Genomic DNA, 16,590 nt, shown 5'->3' with positions numbered 1-16,590 from the left:
GCCTTCCGCTGTTTCCCGAGGCTTCTTATTTATTACGTGCTCGTTGGGGAGAATATAACCAGAACACCCACGCCACCCCATTTAAAAGTCGATGTGGTCTGAAGCTCCTGTTTATGTACTGATATCGTGGCTGTTTAGACGCAGAGATAGATGTGCCCGCAAATAAATAGCATGCGTATCTAGCTGTGGCCAGATACACATTTCTATACGTGTGTGTTTGTCTGCGTGGGTGTGTAGAAAAATATACAGCCTCGCAAACCCAACTTTATTGGGACTGGGCGTAATCGATTCCATGAGCGGCTGAGTAAACGTGATCCGCAGATATATTTATATGTGTACGCGAAGATATTTGAGGCGATTTAACATTATCCCTAATATTGACGTCCTGGAGGGCTGTTAAACGGAGTGCCTAAGGCAGAAACCCAGGAGCAGTTTCTCCGGTCCCATCAGCAAACTCCTGTCGCGGCGCTCTTCTCGTCGCGATGTTAAATTCAGCGACTTACCTGCCACTGCCTCGGCACAGAAATAGATTTAAAAACAGCTTTAGATTGCGAGGGCACAACAAACCACGCGGAGCCAAACTTTCATTTTGCTCTGTCATCTGGTAGTTGTTGTGGTCTTCCAAAATTTGCCTGAAGAGGGAGGGAAAAAAAAAACACAACAGAGCCGGCTGCATAAAGTTTTACAAATAGATTTGTCTCACGGCTCGCCTAGCTTTTGAAGCTCCCTGCAAGCTGAAAATGGCGATTTCTAAAGGAAAAACGGCGGTGCGGGAGCTGGGGACAGCCGGTGGCTCGGCGCCGGCTCCGCTCGGGGGTGCGGGGACTTCGCGAAAAAGCGGTTTATTTTTCCCAAAAAGCAGCTCACGAAGGGAGACAGACACGAACCACCTTGCAGAAATTTCAAACAAATATCTCCACGGCTAGGAACCTCGTCTGGAGAGCAATAAAATAGACATTTACAGCGCGGGGTCTTTAGGGAAGAGCGCACGCTTCACCGGGGTAGATATGGGATAGTTTTACTTATTTATATAATTCCTTCTGTTTATTGTTGGAGAAGCCCGGGATCTTGTTGGTCAGGTGTTTTCGATGAAGTTACAGATCGTCGTTCAGGTGGAGTTTGGTTTCTTCGCCCTCAAAACGCTAAGGCTAACCCCCCACTTTGTCCGTTACTGCCCTTTTTTCTCCCCCTTCGGCTTTTTACTGTGAATTTAAAAACCAGCCCAGATGCCCTATCGCAGAGATAAGAGCCCAAGCCTTGGAGAGGAGTGCAGTATTTTTAGAGGTGTGGGGTTTTTTGTTTATGCGTGGTTTAAGTCAAGGGATACGTTTTCATCTGCTTTATTTTTAAATATTTGGAAAGCTCAAACTAAAATAACATCGGTGTTTTAAGTCTCTGCCTCGCAGTAATGGAAAATATTTCGAAAACCCCTGTCCTCAGCGTGTATCTGAATGTTTCCAAGTATTTGTCAGGTGTGTTTGCTGATGTCTTTGTATGCGCACAGATTCGGTGTTACACCTGAGCGCCTGTATTTTTTCCATATCTGAACACAGAACCGTTGATACACACGGAGGCTTGTTGAAATATACGTATTTGAAATACGCACATTTACAGAAATATATTTTTACTTTCTTTTTTTTGGCAAATCTCCCCTGCTGTTCCAACACTTTAAACAAACAGGAAAGTAACTTGCTTCCAAAAGATCTCACGACCGGATTAGTTTATTTTATTTTACTTTTTTAAAGGAGTATCGAAGTATTGGCGAAATAGGTGATAATAAAGATAGGAATACACGAGCAGGTAAACAAATAAAGCTGCCAGGCTCGGAACTACGGCTCAGCCGAGAGCCCGCCCGGCTCCCACGCCCCAGCCCGGCTGCAGGGGCCACCCCAGAGCACGGCATCGCCCCTTTCTCAAATGCCCCCTCCCCGGGCTCGTCCTTGCAAACACACTCACAAAATCACCTTGAGAAACTTTCCCTTCTCTCCTTTTTATGCTGATGTACTTATTTCTTTTTACAGGCGCATGTTCCCCAGTTACAAAGTGAAGGTCACTGGACTTAATCCAAAAACTAAGTACATACTGTTGATGGATATTGTACCAGCGGATGACCACAGATACAAATTTGCAGATAATAAATGGTACGCAAGCCCGGGGGGAAGGGGACGGAGGGTTGCTTCATGTCGGGAAACCTGGGCAGCACGGGCTGGGAGATGCTCGCGAACCGGCGGCGAGCACCTCTTGTCGGTGCTGGGGCTTCGGGTTGCTCCTCAGGAGAGGAAAGTAAAAATAAATAAATAAAAATAAACAAGGAAAAAAAAAAAGGAAAAGGAAAAAAAAGTTGCAATTAGCTAACAATACCTGCAATCCCGTTTAACGACGGGGACTGTTGGCTATTGTGGAGCGGATGGTTTAATTGTAATTAAATATCTGCGGGCGGGGAAACGGTGAAGGATGGGTACGCCGCGGTTGCTCTGCTCCTGGCTGGGGTGTAGGTAATTAGGAAGGGGGAAGGATGGGGTTAAACGGGGAAACAGCGATCTGGGACGGGAAAAGTGCCAAAGCTCTCAATTAATTCTCCGCGCCGTGCGTGTGTCTGTAAATGTCTTTTCTCCCGAAGACCGCCCGGCTGCCTCTGAAACCCGGGGCCACCTGCGCGGTGCTGGGACACCCAAAGGTGTGGGTGCCTCCGCCGGAGCTCAGTGTCCCTGTCCCACGCAGGTCCGTGACGGGGAAGGCAGAGCCGGCCATGCCCGGCCGCCTCTACGTGCACCCCGACTCCCCCGCCACCGGAGCGCACTGGATGCGGCAGCTGGTGTCCTTCCAGAAGCTCAAACTCACCAACAACCACCTCGACCCCTTCGGACATGTGAGTCCCCCCACGGTGGTTTGGGGTCGGGAGATGCGGGTTCCCACCGGGGAGGGCGGCCGGCAACCCACGCGTGCTCCCGTGGGTGTCCCCACGCGTGGCATCCCCCCAGAGCCACGAAGGTCACGGTCCGAACCCTTTGTCTTGGTGGGGTGTTATTTTCTGCCCTTTTGGGGTGGGATGAACGCCAGTGATCGGCACCCCCAGAAATTCCATAAATTATTAAAAAAAAAAGAAAAAAGAAAAAAAAAGTATTTCGCAGCGCTGCGTGGGAATTGATTACAGACCCCAGGGCCCGGCTTAATTGACTGTTTAGCTACCTGGTTTTAACCTCATGGGGAGTCTCCGAGCGGTAAAATCTGCTCGCTGCCTCCGCGAATTTGGCTAACAGGTAAAATCTATCAGGCGTAATTATTCGAGGAAATAGGACCTAAAGCCATGCGGATCCCTCGATCCAAAGAAAAAAAAAAAAAAGGCAACAATAATTAAAGACAATAAAAAAGGAGAAAAAAACATCCCGCAAGAGCTTCTTGGACATAAAAAGGGCTTTGCTAGACCCAAGGGACCGTGAAAGCTTGTGTGAATTCTGCAGCCAGAAACAGCTCGCCTTCGAAAGTCTCCAAAGATACGTGTTTCTCTGAGCGAGTGTATATGTGCATGCATGAATAATATATGTATATAATTATATATATAATTACTTAAGCGGGTATCCGAATCCAGATCCCACCACCCCCTTCCAAGAGCGTATTTTTCTCCAGTCTCATTTCAACACTTCAGTTTCATTTTTTCCCCAAGCTTTTTTTTTTTTTTTCCTCTTTTTTCGCTTTTTTCATGTTAAATCTTGTGTTCTTAAACACGCCCACGTGGGGGCTGAGAAGCGGCCGGCGGAGCCCTCAGCCCACCCCAATGCCGAGCATCCTTTGCCTAGCCCCCGTTCCGTCTCCAGGCGGGGGGTGTTTTAATTTATTTTATTTCATTTTATTGTGTTTTATTGCCTTTACCGTGGGACTTGGGGAGAGGCGCTTTGCGAGCGCTGCTTTCCAGGGCCCAGGACGTGCCAGGAAATGGGTGGGGAGCTCGGGGGGCACCTCTCCCACCCCCGGGACGGTTTTTTCTTTTCGCGGGGGGGGGCGCTTTTTATTTTTTGGCGGTGTATGTTGAGGGGGAAGGCATCCCCCCGCTGCGAGCAGGCGGCTCTGGGGAAAAGTCCCTGCAAGCAACGCCAAAGCTCTTGGGGGGGGACGACAAAAGGGACTTCAGAGGCGGAGCTGCACCGGGAGCCTCTCAATTAGCGTCGCGGTAATGAAATTAAAACCCATTAGATCGTTCACCGTTGATGTCTGCGGCTTTCCCGGATGTCAAAGCAATTTGCTTAAACCCCCGGGACGGGGGAGGCGGCGAGGCCGTCGGGGCCCGGCGTCGGGGCGCGCTGCGTCTCGCTGTCGCCAGTGTCCCCCCCCTCTCCAAACCCCCCCCGCCACCGTCCCCAGAGATTAACCCGGTACCGAGGAGGGGCCGCTTTTTATCTCCGAAACAGCGCTTCCCTCCCCGCCACCCTCCTGTCCTCGTCCTGTGGGGGTGGCAGGGTTGGGGGGGGTCACTAAATCACCCCCTTGCTTCTCTCCCCATATCTTGTAGGGTTGCTGGGGAGGGGAGCTGAGATACCCGTGCTGCCGTGGTGGGGGCTGTGGGGGTAGGAACAGCCCCCACTGGCTGTGGCAACACATATTAGGGTTCCTGGGTGGGGGGGGAACACAGCAGCACAACCCAGGGCTTTAGGGCAGGCAGCAGGTAAGGACTCAACTTGCCCTGCAGCCACAAAGGAATGCTGCTTGGGGGGGGGGGGGGTTGGCCAAAAAAAAAAAAAAAAGCCCCTGATGGGCTCTTTTGGCTGTGGCATGGCTGCTTTTCTGGGGAGAGATGCCCCCAGCACAAGTAATATCCGTGCTGGGGGGGGGGGGGGGGGGGGGGGGCTGAAGAGGAGAAGCTTTTGGGGAGGAAAAAAGCTTTCTTGAGAGGGCCTGCTGGTCCCTCTCTTCTCCTCTCCATGTCTGTGGGCTGGGGACTGCATGGCGTTGTGCCCCCTCCATTCCCACGGGATGTCCTCTCCTTCTCCCCATGCCCAGATCATCCTCAACTCCATGCACAAGTACCAGCCCCGGCTGCACATCGTGAAGGCCGACGAGAACAATGGCTTCGGCTCCAAGAACACTGCCTTCTGCACCCACGTCTTCCCCGAGACAGCCTTCATCGCCGTCACCTCCTACCAAAACCACAAGGTGAGGGGCTGGGCTGGCCTTCGTGCCGGGCAAACTGTGTCTCCTCTTCTTCTCTGCCTCCTGCCACAACTCCTTTTGAGGCCCTCTGCTCCCCTTCTTCTTTGCTCCCTTCCTTCTCCCTGCACGCCCTCCCCATCCCTCGGGTTTTGTCCCGTCCCCTGTTATTCCTGGCGACGCGCACAAAGCATCCAAAGACTTTAGGGCGAGCCGAGGGGGAATGAGCTCAACAGGATGGTTTGCTCAGAGAGGAGACGACCAACCGAGGAAGTTGGCTTTATCTCCTTTCCCCCCATCGGTCAAAGGCTCTCGTAATCTGGCGCTGGAGAAGGGAGCCGGGCGCTCCCCTCGGTGGCCAGGGGGCCCTGATAACCCGGGCTGGCTGCGCTTCGTCCCTTTGTTCGGGGCCGGCTCCTTCCCCGCCGGCCGAGGGCTGCGGGGTTGGCAGCAAGACCCTGGCAGGAAGGGAGGCTCTGTGCCTGCAGTCGCTTGCTCCTGCCCCAGCAAAACAAAGCAAAATATGTGAAGAGGTGGCCATTTGGGCTGTCCCAGGGTGCCTCCGCATGGTTTCCCCTAATGGTGTAGAAAGCAGGGCTTTTACTTGTCCTTACAGGCAGGTAGGAATACTCCCTTATGCTTGACATAGTGAATTATGTGATTATTATTTTTTTTTTTTAATGGAGAAAGGTCATTTAACACCCTGGATGCTTTCCTGGAGATGTAACAGGGAAGCTCCTAAACGTGCATGAAATGGTCGCGTTTCCTCCGTCCGCCGGTTGGCCGGGGAGCCGTGGGGAGCAGAGGTAGGCTGGAGAAGAAAGAGTGTTTCACCGTAGCTAGGGAGAAAAGAAAATACTTCCCTGCCCTTTAAAATAGGAGCTGTTGGCACGACCAGGAGAGGCAAACTGAATCCAAGTTGAGCCCTCGCCAAATTATGCCTTAAATTATAACTCCGCTGTGGATGCTATAAAATCAAGTTTAACTTCTGCTTGATGGATTCGGAGAAAGAATATAATATTAATAGAACTGGGAGTTAATAAAACAGGACACACTGCTTGCTTTAAATGCATTTCCCTAGGAGAAAACAGACCTGAAGTTAACTGCTTTCCTTTGAAGAAAAATAGGACTGTTTTGTAGAGAAAAAAAAATTGAGCATGCAAATAAAACAAAGCGAAGCAAAAACATGTAAGCACAGTAGTTTGGGAAAACTGCCATATTAGGAGGAGCAGGAATATTTGATTGTAAATCAACAACATCTGGTTGATAAGAAATGACATCTGCATATCCGTCTCTGTCAAAACACACGCACTGACGAGCGCATGAATCCCTACAGACACACACGCGCTCGCATCCCAGCAGACACATGCACACGCACACACGCAGACACCACTACATATTTTACACACCCCCTACACATTTTACACACACTCGCATCCCTCCATCCCCGACATGTGCATTCCTCCTCTTGCAGCACCGAATTGCTTGGGGGAGCGAGTAAAAGCGAGGCCGTAGCCCCAAGATAAAGCCCCAATTGAGAAAGATACGGCCATAAAAATAAACCAGGGAATGATCTACCCTAAATGGCATCTCCCTCCAGGGAAGGGAATAAAATCTGCAGCTTGCCCCAGTGTGGGTGAAGCTCAGCACCGGTGCGCAGCTGATGCTGTTGTCGGCACAGTGGCACAGGAGGGGTGATGGCCGTGGGGGGTTGTCCACAGGCAGAAACCCCAGCATGGCTTTCACAGCTGAGATGGGATTTTTTTGTGCAAAGCACATTTTCAGGTTGCAGTGGGGACTGCTTCCCATTGCCATCAGTGGTCGCAGGCTGTCTGTCTGTACAGAGCTCCCCAGGGAGGGTCTGTCCGTCCATCCATCCCCACATCTCGTTGTCTGTGCACTACCTATTTATTCCCATTTACAGCTCCCACTTCTACCCATCACCTGGAGAACACTCTTCACACACATCCTCTTATCCACACAGTTTTTATACGCTGAAGCATTTTATACACGCAGCTTTTATTCACTGACATGTTTTACTCGCATATATACACAATAATCTATACATACCCATGTTTTAGGTTTCAAGAGCTATGTTATATGTGAATTATATCACAGTATTAATTGTATGACTTGCCCATAAGTGTGTTTGAGTCTATGCTTACACAGCTTATAGAAATACCTGCCCGATTTCAGATCAGTCAATTTATTTCAATAGCACAGCTGCAATCCCCATACAGGGCTTGTACTTATTTCCCCTGATATTTTAGGCAGCCTGCAAAGACATTTAAGCCCACTGGGCTCTCCCCTACCCCAGCCCTGCTCCCCAAACGGAGGGTTAAGCTACGAAGAAAGTTTTTGTAAAGTTTTCAGTGTGCTTGTCAGCAGCTCGGTCGGCCACCTCCCCCCTCTCTGCAGCCCTGAGAAAAGACCCCAGAAATATGGAGGTGTTAAAATAGGTCACATGCGCATTTCATTTCCTTGCCATTTACACAATGGGTGCTTGCAATCAGGTTGATTCCCAAATATTAACTTCCCCCCCCAGTTAAGTACCGTTTCGCTGTAGCTTAAATCATTGTGTTACTAGCTCATATTTATTAGGTACTAGCTCTCTACTTAGGACCAGGAAATGAACCCTAATAGACAGAAATAATTAAGGTTCTGCCCTCTTGAGGTTTCTTTCAAAAGCAAGAATTCACAACAATTATTCTCATTAATTTTTACAACCTACTTTTCCCTGTTAGCTGGACTTGGGCTTTATATTGTTTTTCCCCCCTTAGGATATCCGGTTTTATGCTGATTTTTTTTTTTTTTTTTTTTTACCCCCTAAGTTATTTAACATTCTTGGTAGCCCAAATTCTTTTCAGGAAACATCAGCCCTAGCTGGGATGCTGTGGACACCATAGTGATGCTTAGAGCCTGAAGACAGGTCAGGTGCATTCCCAGGTAGCTGGTGGGCAATGATGACTTTTAGCCTTTCTGCTCCAAGCGCGTGGCCCTTTGTTGCTCTGTTGACAGGACATTGTAGATGTAGGTGCTGCAGGGCACAGGCAGGTCTTTGGGCTCAGGATTTGTTGCTTTGGGAGATGACTTCTCCTTGGCTTTGGTCGCAGGTGGCTGCATCCATCGCTTTGGTCCGTCAGAGGCCATGAACATGGGGGCCTGGCTGGCATCCCGCGGGGTGATGAGCACGTCTCCTCTTTGTCACCAGCATTTTGGGTAGCTCTTGGTGGCTTGGGGACCTTCCTGGTGACCTGAGCTCTTCCCCTCTCACTGAGCCCCGTGGGGGCTCTTTGCATCCCTGTTCTCAAAGGTTTGGTGGGAAAATGCTTCCATCAGGAGACCTTGTTGCTTTCACAGCCCCTCTCTGAGCTGCTGCTTTGCCTCTTGGTCCCAGTCTTGTCCCTGTCTGTCCAGCAGCTCCAGGACAGGGTGTTGAGCCCACTCCTGGCCCCTTTGGGTCCCTGAATCTAGGCCCCCTCCCCAGGCTGAACACAGGCACCTTGCCTCTCTCCACTCTGGCCCTTCCCCACCTCCTCCCCACCAGGCACTGTGCAGGGTCTGTCTCTGCTCGCCCTCCCAGTTCAGCCAACAGTCTTCTCAATAGGCCCTTCTGTCTCACACCAGTAACTCCGACCAGCCACTGGCTCCCAGTCCCTCCCATTTCCTTCACTGGCTTCTGGGTTCGGCATCCTCCCCCCTGCCAGCAGCCTCCCCCTTCCCCTGGCCTTTCCCTTGGGCTCTGAGCCCCCGTTCCCCATCCAGCTCCTCCACGTGGCCCAGCCAGATGTCCGTAGGCTCAGCAGCCACCTTGTCTTCATCCAGTTCTTTTCCTTCCCACTGCCCTGGCTTGGCTTCCTTCTCCTCCACGCTGACTTGGTTTCCACCTGGGGTATGTGAGAGCGCAGAAGAAAAAGCCTCTGTGCTTTCAAGCTGGAGGCCTGGCCTCCCAGTTGCTCCGAGCACAGTGGCTGCAGGGCCATGGTCACCTGCAGGTAGTTTTCCAAAATGCCCAGCTTTTAGGATAGCTTCGGGATAGCCTCCAGGAGAGCCCCGGGGGGCAGAGCTGTATGTTTTCCCTTGGCTGCAGTGCTCAGAAAGCAAGGATCAGGTTTGGCTGATAGGAAAATAAGTCCATAAAAAGGAGCCCAGAGAAGACACCTGGTGTGGAACATTTCAGTCCTAACAAAGTTTTGCAGAGTTATAAGCAATTGAAAAAAACTTATCAGTATTAATTGATAGTTTTAACCATGGCCATAGCAATATTTATGAGTCTGTAGAGACATGTACTTGTATAAATACTTGGATGTGCAAAGAAAAAAAAGTAAAGAAAGCATGTTTCTTCCATCTAACTAGAAGCAAGGCTAAATTTTATCATGCTGGAGCGAAAGATGCCGTTGGAAACGTCTCAGCAGACGTGTTTTGTGGTCAGTTAGCCCAGAGAAAGGCGCGTGGAGGAGCGGCACTGAGATTTCATTGGGAACTGTCGCTTCCTGTTAAAGTGAAGATGAACCCATGGGTCAGACAAGCACTGAGAAGTGTAAATCAGGAAGGCTTCGCTGGGGAAAGCTCTCTTTTCAGGAGGATCTGCAGCAGCGTTAGCAGTCAGTGGTCAGAAGCTAACTTTGCCATCACTTTCTTGCAGTAACAAATTAATAAACAAAGCCCTACAGTTTTATTGAATCTATGCTATATAATTTACCCCCAGGTGTTCTGTCTTAATGACCTTGCAGGACGTGGTATTTTTTTTATTTTTAATGATGTAATTGTCATTTGACTTTCTGACAGCTTTTTGTCCCCATCCCCTGTGAGTTACAGTCAATTAAACAGAGTTTTGCTGTGGCAAAGTTGATCCAGAAGGTAATTTCCACCCATTCGTTTGCTTTTCCACCTCTCGAATAGTTTGTAAGTCAGACAAAAAGAAGCCAAACAAAATACCTTCTGCAGGGCTGTTTTCTAAAGCAGAGATTCACCAGGTTGCTCGTTAATTTCTGTTTGTTGCGTGCACTTTTTTTATAACTGGCTTGGACTTGGTGCTAGGGTTGGTACCCCGGGTTATCACCTAGAGAAGCTGCTCTGAAAGCTCCCGCTGAAATCCATCTGAAGCACACTGAAGAGCGCAGGCCTAACTTAAAGCCTTCTTAGAACCATGGTTTCTGATACCTTCAAGGTAGCAGATCCTGAATTTTAGGCTGTTTAAAGTTTGCTGTGCTTCACTTGGGGCTTTCTGCTACCAACACATGTTAATCCCATTGTTTCTAAGAGTGCTCCCAATGAGAGTTAGGGGACTTCTCCTAAAGAAACATGTTCACAAGATCAAGGTCACTTACAATATTTTGTCTGACGTTTGTGGGTGACTAAAGGCTTGATTCATCAAACAGGCTATTTAACCAAGGTGCTTACATAAAGGGCCAACATGTTGATGTCTCCTCCTTCAGTTAGCGGAGAGTTTGGGACCCGCGAAAGCGATGCTGCCCACCCCAGGGCCCGCGTGCCCTCTGGCAGTGTCCATCTTCCTCCATCCCTTCCAGCAGGAATGCCGGGAGACTAGTGCAGGCGCCTTGGTTAAAATGCCTACGGTCGGGTTGGGATGAATCTGGCCCTTTGTACAGCGGTGTGCCCGTGCCAATACTGTAAATCCTCACTCCGTGAAGGACTTCACTTATGCAAGCAAATATTGCCATTGGGATCAGCAAGTGAGGACAACTTGTACATTTTGTGCGCTTCAGAATGCAGATTAAATAGCACAAGCATTCAACGTTTGAATAATACGTATTATTCATTATAAAAGAGCCACCACCTTGACATTGAAAAATGATAGGCAGTTTCTTTGCAAAATACAAAGCTGGTTGTCTAATTATTCAGGGCTTTTAATTATAAAATTTGTCCCGGTTTTACTGCTAGAAAACATCTCAAATGGCGTATTGGTCCGAAAATATTGTTTGTTCACCCTTCTCTTTGAAATCTGGAATATGTGACCAAAAAAAAACAATGTCTGTTTGTGTACTCAGATTCTGATTTAATGGGAACACCCATGGGGACAAGCACGTGTGGGTGACGGGGGCCGTGTGTGAGATTTGGGGCTGAATTAGGCAAAAAGGGCAAGTAAACGAACGGCCTTCGGAAAAAAATATGCTAAAAGATGAGAAAACAGCAAAATAATCTGGTTGTGCAGACACCTGGCAAGGTCTGCTGTTGACACGAGGCGAGCCAGACTTTTCTCTTTGAATTTTGGTGAAGGGATGGGTCCGGCTGGTGAACACGAGCCTCTGTCTGTTCTCCAGCCATCCACCTCAGGCTCTTTCCTTCCCGTTGGCACCGCCGTCAGTGGGACGGCAGGACCGTGATCCCAGCAGAGGCGGTGAGAGCGTGAAGTCCCTCCGGGGGCAAACATGGGGCTGTGTCCCCTCCCGAGCACTTGCTGAGGGCTCGGACTGCCGGGCTGTGATGGAGAAAGGGAAGAAGGGGAACTGCTGCCTAAATATTAAAAGTAAGCTGTATGGGATTTTGCACAGAGACCGCTCCTCTCCTCTCATCCTAAGGCTGGGGTCCCTGATTTCTGCCCCCAGCTGTGTGTTGTGGACAAATTTGTTTCCTATACCTGCGAATTTATGGCTGTGTTTCTGCTGGATGAGCCAGAGCTTGAGCTGCCCTTGCTTTGCCATGCCAGCCCTGGGGCAGCAGCTGGCATGAGGCTGGCACTTGGGGCAGTGCAGCTAGGTCACACCTGGTCCAGCCTCATGGGTAAGGTACCTTACCCTGGGTAAGGGTACCTTCTCCTTAGCAGCTGCTTTAAATGTTTATTATTGCAAGAGGACCAAAGTTGGGTGCTTGAGGAGGATTCAAGCTAGCAATCTTTAGACACTGAAGGTAGCAAAGTAGTCCCCCTTAAATCCTTCTAAATTGGGAGAGAAATATTCCCCCAAGGCAGATGGTCAGAAGTGGAGTTGCCCTCCAAGTGCCTCAGGTGGTTAGTCCCTGCAGTGCCTCCAGGTGTGGGGGCTGGGTGGGGAAGAAAATCAGCTGCAGAGCACCTGCAATCCAGGTAACTGCTCTGAAATACGGCAAGGGTGAGCCTGGCAGCCTGAGGGAGGCTCCAAGGTCTAAGATACGAGGCTTGGGTTGTGCATTGATGAGCCAATACTTTTTGGTGTTTGTGAGGTTTGGGCAGTGCCGCCCTCATTGCTGGTCTTCTGGTCAGCACAGCCCTTTCTATCTCAGCAGCAAAAAGTAAGCAATTTTCCAGCTTTCCTCCAGCGAGAAATATTTGTCTGTGCAGCCCCATATGTTAGGTATGGGCCAAGCCTGAAAGAAGTGAGAGGTTGTTGACAGGTGATATTTTTCCAGCAGACAGATCTAGAGGAAAACCCATCTGGAGTGGTCAGTGCCTGAGCTGAAGGATGACTTGAGTTCCTGAAAGCTGTTTTCTCCCCCATCCCTACTGGCTTGGGTTTAATAAACAATATCCCCACTCTCTCGGGCCTTGCCTTGGACTTGAGATGAACCCGTTGCATTTCCTCCCTTTCAGATCACCCAGTTAAAGATTGAGAACAACCCCTTTGCCAAAGGTTTCCGTGGCAGCGACGACATGGAGCTCCACAGGATGTCCAGGATGCAGAGGTAATGCGCGCATTCATCGCGGGGACCCCTCGGGTCTGGGACAACTAACTGTCCAGGCTTCGCTTTGCGTGTCACTTGTGGCTTGAGCTAAGCAAGAACTTAGCAGCAGGTCCTTCTCTGGCACCTGCTTGTGCATTTTAGGACACGCTGGTGAAATAGCAGCAGGATGCGAGGCCAAAATCCAGGACTTCCCGCTCCGAGGTTAATGTCTTAACCATGGAGTTACAGAAACATGATCTTATGTTGGTTGTCCTTTTGGCCACAGGGACCTCGTATTTCTTTGTCACTTGTCTCCATCTGGAACAACCTTTAGCCTCTCTGTCTGCTGCTGTACATGGGTTTAAACTTGTCTAAAGCAGCAGGAGGCTTGGACTAGCTCTGAGAAGCTCTGCTCATCAGGCTTTTGCAGGGGAGCTGGTGGATGTTTTTTCCCAGGTGGCAGTGCTTTGAAGTCAAACCTCCAAGAGCAGGTTTGCTAAGGGTTCTCCTGATGCCTCTGGAGACCTCGGTGCATTGTGCTGGTTGCTGGCTTTCAGAGGATCTTTGGCAGGAGGGGAAACTTTGCCTGGTTGGTTCTGGATGTGCGGAGCAGGAGCATAGACACAGTGGTTTCAGGTTGAAAAAGGAAGGTGTTAGAAAATGTTGGATCTCCAGGGCCAGGTGACTAAAGAGGTCTTTTTTGGATCTCAGTTTTGGATGTAAGTACTTAAGCTGAAACCTATACCTAAAGCCTGTTTAAAAATCCTGTTTCAAGTCCTTTTCTAAATGTCAGGCCCTGCTGGTAATTAACTTCACGTCTTTCACTGAACTTGGAACTCCGTCCATGTGTCAAGTTACTTCCTGGTGCAAATGTTTTGCAGGAACGTTGCCATACCCATGATTATACCTAAGACAGATGTAGAGGCTCAATATAGCATTTTCCATCCATGAGGGCAGGAGTGACTCAGATCCCTTATTCTCCGGGACCAGCAGAGCTGGCTCTCGGTGTGAGGCTGCAGGGACGTGCGCTGTCACCTTGTGCTGGCATGTGTCCCTCCGTGGCCAGCCCAGGAAGCTGGAGCAGATCTCTCCAGGCTGCAGGTGGTCGCTGCTGCCTGGAGTGCTGATATCAGTACAGATGCAGAAATTTCTTCCCTTTGCTGTATTTAGTGACCTGATTGTGGATCTCAGAGCCTCACAAATCCTGCTGGTGGGCAACAAATAATGCCTGTTATCCTGCAAATGCTTATACCCCCATCCTCACTCAAATCATCGAATCATTAAGGTTGGAAAAGACCTTCAAGATCATCTGGTCCAACCAAATGGGCAAATATATGCCTACTTACAAATGTTTTAAGGCTCAGATCCAAAAAAGCCAATAAACAAGCAAATATATATATACACATATATATAAATAACACTCTTCTTAATCTAAATCATCTCTGTGGTCTTCTGAATGTTCCTGGTGTTCCCTGCTTGCCTGCCGTTTCCAATGACTGCACAGATGCTGGCATTGCAAGTCAATATTTATTTCTTTATTTTCCTGTGCACTGCCACTTGAAATAGCTTCACCCACCCACCCCCCGGTGCCAGCCCCCTGACCTCTGCTGGAACTCGAGTAACGATGTTCCCAGCACATTTTTGCTGCTAAACTACCCCTTCATTATGGTCGATGGAAAGAGTTGAAGGTTTACATTCATCGTGGGGTTTTTGGAGGGAGGAGGCAGAACAGCGAGGACTATTAGAAGGGCTTCATGCCATCTGAAGAGCATGGCACCCAGCCATGCAGAGCTTGTGCTAAAAATTGCTTGGCATTTTTGTGCGGGGCCTGCGGTCAGAGTCAATGATACAGTGAACAGAAGCACTTGGAATATATAAATGCATGTGCTTAGACCTGATGCAGTTGAAAGGGTTAAAATCCCCAGCGTTGACATTGCAGGGTAATTTTTGATGCTCACTTCCTTAATAACTTATCCTCTGTGCACATAGCAGGGAAATAACTCTGTACCTTTACAAAGATTTATTTATTTTTTTTTAAGGGAGAGCAGGGTAAGTTATTGTGTTAAAATAAAGACCCATTCAAGGCTGAAAGCGTAGACAAATATAAGCTCACCTTCATGGATTTTTATATATCAGAATTAATACAAAATCTATTAATATATTAAAACAAAAATATATATAAGGAAGAAACGTTCAGCATTTTGTATATTGGAAAAGTATGACCTACCTTTGGGCCTTTATGTTTAATATAGAAATATATATATATTAAAACATGATTAAATACACTTTAATATATGTGTGTGCACATAGGTAGTGAAGTTTTCTCCATGAACCCGCTCCCTGGCTGGTAGATCCTGCTCCATTGGCTTTGGGGTAGTGATGGCTGTATACGTCCTTGGAGAACATGGTGGGACACACTTTTAGAGCAGTTCCTTCATTATAGAAAAAAGGTAGCTGGAAAAAGCATGCTTTTACAAAACAGTGCACAGCCTTTAGTGCTGGAAACCAGTGACCTGACATTCATCAGGTCACTGATCTCATTAGGGGGTACAGCCACGGAGGGAATGAATTTTTCATGCTGGGGAAAGCACCTTTGTTTTCTTTACTTGAATCTTAACTGTGCCTTAAGTCCCTGTGTAGGACAGTCACAGAGGGACATTTCCAAGCTGATAGCAGACCCAGAAGAAGCCAACCCCAGCAGAGAAGTCTGGGAGGCAGTGCTGCCCTGCAGGGTGTGCAGGCTGGCTTACAGCATCCTGGTTTTGGGGAAAACCCATTTAACTAAAGGCTGTGGTCAAGGCACATCCCCTCCTCAGCACTTGCACACCTCAAAGCAGCTTAGGAGGCATGTGCCCCGTGAAGACATGCTCCTAGCACTAATCCTTCAGGTCCTAATGTGCTGCTTGGGACATGGACCTGGTGGGATCAGGTGTGCACTGACTGAAGGTGCCACCTAGGAGCAATGTCCCCAGGCTGGGCTGGGTTTCTGGGCTCCCTCTGTGCAAAGGGTGCTTTCAGAGAGCAGGACTGCTTTGCTGTGAGAAATCAGCTTATCAGATGGGTGCAGGGTGGGCTGAGGAACCTTCTGTATGCCTGCAGAGTCTTGAATGATTTCCTTAGAGCAGACACCTGGTGTTTAGATAGCTGAAATTCCAGGAGAGGGACCCCATCCTGAGCAGAAGAGTTGTACCCAGCCAGTACTGGTGATTGCATTGCACCTTGGGCTGTCAGAGGAGAAGGCACGACAGGACACCAGCTTGCAGAGCCCAGCACCATTTACCTCTGCGCATCCCAGCTCGTGCAGTGAGCGTAGCAGAAGCAGCCCTAGGTGAGGGCGATTCAGCTGTTTAGCACCCAGCCTTGGCAAGTGGCAGAAGCTGCAGGGAAGGAGGACAACGCAGGGAAGAAAGGTGAATTTTGACACCAGGAGAGAGGTCTCAGGCACCTTGCTGAGGACTCTCCCCTCTCTCTCTGCATATCTTTGCATACTGTGGCCAAGGAAGAGCTGTGTGTTAGTGGATGTGTGTGCGAGCACAGCCGTCTCCGTGATCTCCTTTGCAAGGCCTCCACGTTGTTTTTTCCCCTCTGGTTTCCCAGAAGAGAAGTTAATAAGTCTGTCCAGGTAGAAGACTTCACTGAGGAGCATTATTAAGCCTTTCAGCAGCAGATGATTTCATTCAGAATGAAGAGCCATGAGCTCCAGAGAGACCCAAATTCCAGTGAAGGCAGCCTTCTGGTACATGTTCACTTCCCCCCGCCTCCCCTCTCTTTCCTGAGGCATGTGGGACCCCTTCAGCAGTTTCATTGATAGGATGAGTGCTCTGGGACAGCATGCTTTTTAAGTTTCCA

At 49.2% G+C, this 16,590-nt stretch overlaps 1 protein-coding gene across 8 annotated transcripts in view; it reads left to right on the top strand.

The window, feature by feature from the left end:
* Window positions 1-16,590, top strand: part of TBX5 (T-box transcription factor 5) — a 126,002-nt gene that overhangs the window by 93,520 nt on the left and 15,892 nt on the right. For 7 of the 8 annotated variants that reach the window (XM_083803446.1, XM_083803447.1, XM_083803443.1 and 4 more), the window contains 4 exons: window positions 2,022-2,141; window positions 2,722-2,869; window positions 4,996-5,148; window positions 12,671-12,762. In XM_083803446.1, the coding sequence (XP_083659572.1) occupies window positions 2,022-2,141; window positions 2,722-2,869; window positions 4,996-5,148; window positions 12,671-12,762 (513 nt within the window). Of the gene's footprint in view, window positions 1-120; window positions 1,473-2,021; window positions 2,142-2,721; window positions 2,870-4,995; window positions 5,149-12,670; window positions 12,763-16,590 lie in introns of those variants that run through there. The other variant, XM_083803450.1, reaches the window with a different exon arrangement.

This window comes from Anser anser (genome assembly GCF_964211835.1).
Source record: "Anser anser genome assembly, chromosome: 18".
Classification (NCBI taxonomy): Eukaryota; Metazoa; Chordata; class Aves; order Anseriformes; family Anatidae; genus Anser; species Anser anser.
The sequence above is the reverse complement of the archived record's forward strand: the minus strand, read 5'-3'. Positions and strand labels throughout refer to the sequence as shown.